Here is a 4,191-nt window from a genome sequence, read left to right as displayed (position 1 = left end):
ATCACCTTTATTTGGCCAAATATTTTAAACACACAAGGAATTTTATGGTAGCAGAGGGCTCTGGGGTCAACAGTGTTAGTTGTGTAGTTGGTCAGTTCACCACTGGTCCAGACTGAAATATAACCGCTATTTTATGGTTTAGTATGACATGTGGTAAAAACATCCATGGTCTCCAGCAGATGAATCTGAATGTCTTGGCTAATCATTAATCATCTGCAAACTCATCTGACTTTAGATTTCAGCTAAGTGCACTAAGTACACCTTCACAATGCTGCTAGTGTGACTGTAAACCTGTCTTGTTTTAGCATAAGCACATCTCAATTAACTAATAACATCACTGAAAAGAGAGAGGAAGACGACACTCAGGTCACACTCCAGTGTTGGTTTGATGATGAGTTTTGATCCAAAGAAAGTCATTAAATGTGTAAAAACACAATGTATTCTTCTCTTGATGGAAGCTCAAATACGTTTGGCTACAGATGAACCTCCAGGAAACAGCCCAGCCCATGTTCATACAGTGGGGATCAACTGAGGATGTGACTTACAGCTACAAACATACTTTATTCCCATATACAGTTGTGTTGATCTTACCTACTGAGAGCTGAATCTGGGTGTAGTTTCCAACACTCCACTGAGAGTCTGAACCACACCAGTATGTCCCAGCATCCCCTGCTTCCAGCTCTGTGATCATCACCGAGAAAGAGCTGGAAGCAGCATCATCTTGCAGAGTGAACCGGAGGTCAGTCTGGCCTGAGTTGTTGTGACTCGTTACCATGTGTGTGCAGTTGCTGCGGTGGTCTCCCTTACAGAGGAACTTCCTGTTTGTCCCATGATGCCGTGGATAGGGACACTTCAGAGTTACTGGACGTCCCACAATGCCCTTCAGATTGTTTGACTTCACACAGCACCACTCTGTCAAACAGGAGCAGCTCTGAACAACATTATTACTGTAAAGCATCTAGTAACAATGCAGTCTTTTCTCAAACATATAAACTATACAGTACATTTGCAAGCTCTTATGGTTCATTTTTAATATGTTTTCATTTTCTTTTTCTTTATCAAGGGTTGATTTATGGTGGCAGCAGGTTCAGTAAGGGAGTCCAGATGTCCCACTCCCCCGTGCAGTGTTCAAGCTCCTTTGTAGGCCTCCTTCATCATCCTGATGACTTCCTTCACCACTGCTGTGCACTGGCGGGTTCTCAGGTTGCCGCCGCGACAGTCACCAACGACCTTCTGGCCACAACACTGAATAGCTGCTTCAACAGCTGATGATTTGAACACAGCCCAATTGGATTCCATGCCCCCAGCCTCCCCCGGGATGTGAGAGAATTTATTCCAGAGGTGTGAGTTAAAGACCTCTCAGAAAGGGGCTTCAGCCTGGCATTCCCAGCACACACTCACTACACATTTGGTTTGCCATGTCTGTCCAGCAGCTTCCCCGCCATCTGATGTAACTCACCACCACGTGGTGATCAGTTGACAGCTCTGCTCATCTCTTTTCTTGATGATACGACAACATTATCCATCTAAGGCGTTCTGGTATCATGTACACTTATGAATAATCCTATGCTCGAACATGGTGTTTGTTATGGCCAATCAATGACTACGACAAAGGTCCAGAAACAAAGTAGCATTTGGGTTCAGATCAAGCAGGCCCTTCCTCCCAGTCACCCCCTTTCAGGTTTTTCCTGGAAAAACTATCATTGCCCACATTAGCACTGAATTCCCTCAGTAGAACTGTGGAGTCCCCAGGTGATGCCCCTTCAAGGACCCCCACTCAGGGTTTCCAAGATGGCTATGTACTCTAAGACACTGTTCAGTACATAAGCACAAACAATAGTCAGGGCTTTCCTCTTAGTGACTTTAAGTTGCATAGAGACAATGCTGTTGTTCCACAGGGGAGAACTCCAACACAGTGCTCAGCCTGGGATTTGTGAGTATCCCCACACCTGCCTGGCACCTCTCACCCTGGGCAACTCTGGAAAATGATAGAGTCCAACCCTTCTCCAGGAGTTTCAGTTCCAGTGCCAGAAGCATGCCTGGAGGTAAGCCCAACTATATCTATTTCGTATCACTCCACTTCCTCTACAAGTTTCAGCTCCTTCCCCACCAGAAAGGTGACATTCCATGTTCCCAGAGCTAGCCGATGCAGCCAGGAATCAACACACCAGGTACCCGACATAGCCTGCCGCCTGACTTGTACTGCACCCAACCCCAATTCCTTTCCCTGCAGGTGGTGGGTCCACAGGGTGGTGGCACCAAGTTATTCCTTTGGGCTGTGCCTGACTGGGCACCATGGGCCAAGGCCCAGCCACCGCAGTCTTTTTGGCGAGCTCCCCTCTCAGGTCTGGCTCCATCTGGGTGCCCTGGTTTCACTAATCCAGGTAGCGTGACTCCAAGTCATCTGGATTTTTTTAATCGCTCTTGGTCTGGCCCCTCAACTTGGACCAATTCGCCTTGGGAGACCTTATCAGGAGCTAATGCCCCAGACAACACAGCTCCCAGGATCATTGGGACACACAACCCTCTCCACTGTAGTGGCTAAAAATAAACAAGGTTCCAGAGGTAACAGTATGTACTTCATATATAGATCTTATTTGTAATAGTTATGTAAGGCTGAGCTAAGTGTGTATGGAAGCTTGATCTGTTTCTGGCGCAGGCAAGAATATCTTGGGCTGTGTCCCCCTTGTTTAACCTATGGGTCAACATCCCGAGTGACTTCCTCCTCAGATAGGGAATGGATATACTGTAGCTGCAGCCTTATGTGAACTGTTCGTGTGCTCTGTTCAGGTTTAGAAAAAGGAAACGTGCGCTAGGTCAATGCGACCTAGAAGTTCATGTACTGGATAGCTTAGACAATGCTCGAAAGAAGGTGTGTGGGTAGCTGGCATGGGACCGCGTCTTTATAGCTCAGGCCATGGAGGACTGTGTAAGTGCGAGCAGATAAAAAGCTGGGTTAGAGAAGAAGAAGAAGACAGGATGACAATGCTACTGTGACAGGGAGAGTATACTTTGTGGGGAACCCAGCCGGCTGGGGGGACGCTGAATTAAGACTGACTGGCGCTCTGACAATCTTCTTCTTTAATACATCCATTCCATCTGTTCTCTGTTTTCTAAACTACAAGATTATCTGTTTAAATAATGGAACATTGTTACTAGTGTTTAAATACTAGTCTATTCAGAATAATTGTAATATTAAATGATCCTTTAATTTGGGATGGTTTGTCTGAATTAATTTAGTCAGCATCACACTCTAGCCACGACACTGGTGGTGATTTGAGGAGAGCACCATTATGGAAATGTCCTCTCCTTCTGTGAAAAATTAATGATTCTCACCTTTGACTTCCAGCTCAACAGCAGAGAAAACATCCAGTCCAGTGTTTCTATGGACTCCACAGAGGTACAACCCAGAATCCCTTTGGGCCAAGCCTGTAATGGTCACTGTAAATGTTCTTCTCTCCTTGTCATCAGTAAGACTGTATTGTCTGCTTTGTTTGTTGTTACTGGTGACTACTGCCTGCTGCAGACAGGTGGAGGGCCGCTTTCCTCTGCACATGTACTTCTGGTTGTTCTGGTATTCAGGATCATATGGACAACTGATGGACACTGAACCTCCCTCATAACTTTGGATTTTGTTCACACTGTCACAGCATGTGTCTGTCAGAGAGTGTTAGAAGAGAAGACAAAAGTATTTGATTAGCTATATGAACATATAAAATCCAAAATTTTAACGTATTACTTAAAGTTCATGAAAGCAGTGAAAACATCAAGCGCATGTTTTCATTAAATGCAAGAAGAACCACCCCTCCTTATTGCTGCTTTACTAATGGAACATTGTTACTAGTGTACAAGCAGCATTTAAATGTTAATGGACAATTTTTTTTCATAGTTTGAAACATGTTTCTTTATACCATCAAATGTATTAATAATAATAATGGCAATAATATTAAAATGTATTTCTATAGCACAATTCATACAATGTGTGGTATACAGCAAAATAAAAACAATGATTTACAAAACTAAAATAGACTAGAACAATATAAAATAATAAATACATTTCAACTGACAATTTCAAATAGACATGACATTTTCAAATCAATATGAATGTGTATAAGGGACAATTAAAAACAGGCAAGCTTATAAAGGAAGGTTTTAATGTCATGTTTAAAGCACTCCACAGCATCTGAGGCC

General features: G+C 43.7%; 1 protein-coding gene across 1 annotated transcript; it reads right to left on the bottom strand.

Moving 5' to 3' along the window:
* Window positions 1–219: 219 nt before the first annotated feature.
* LOC109972272 (polymeric immunoglobulin receptor-like) lies at window positions 220–3,670 on the bottom strand (the record flags this gene model as incomplete). The annotated part of the gene is made up of 2 exons (XM_020621006.1): window positions 220–912; window positions 3,337–3,670. Coding segments are annotated over 2 exons (699 nt in total), but the record flags the coding sequence as incomplete, so codon positions are not given.
* Window positions 3,671–4,191: the final 521 nt, after the last annotated feature.

Source organism: Monopterus albus, unplaced genomic scaffold (assembly GCF_001952655.1).
Source record: "Monopterus albus unplaced genomic scaffold, M_albus_1.0 scaffold252.1, whole genome shotgun sequence".
NCBI classification, from domain to species: domain Eukaryota; kingdom Metazoa; phylum Chordata; class Actinopteri; order Synbranchiformes; family Synbranchidae; genus Monopterus; species Monopterus albus.
The sequence above is the reverse complement of the archived record's forward strand: the minus strand, read 5'-3'. Positions and strand labels throughout refer to the sequence as shown.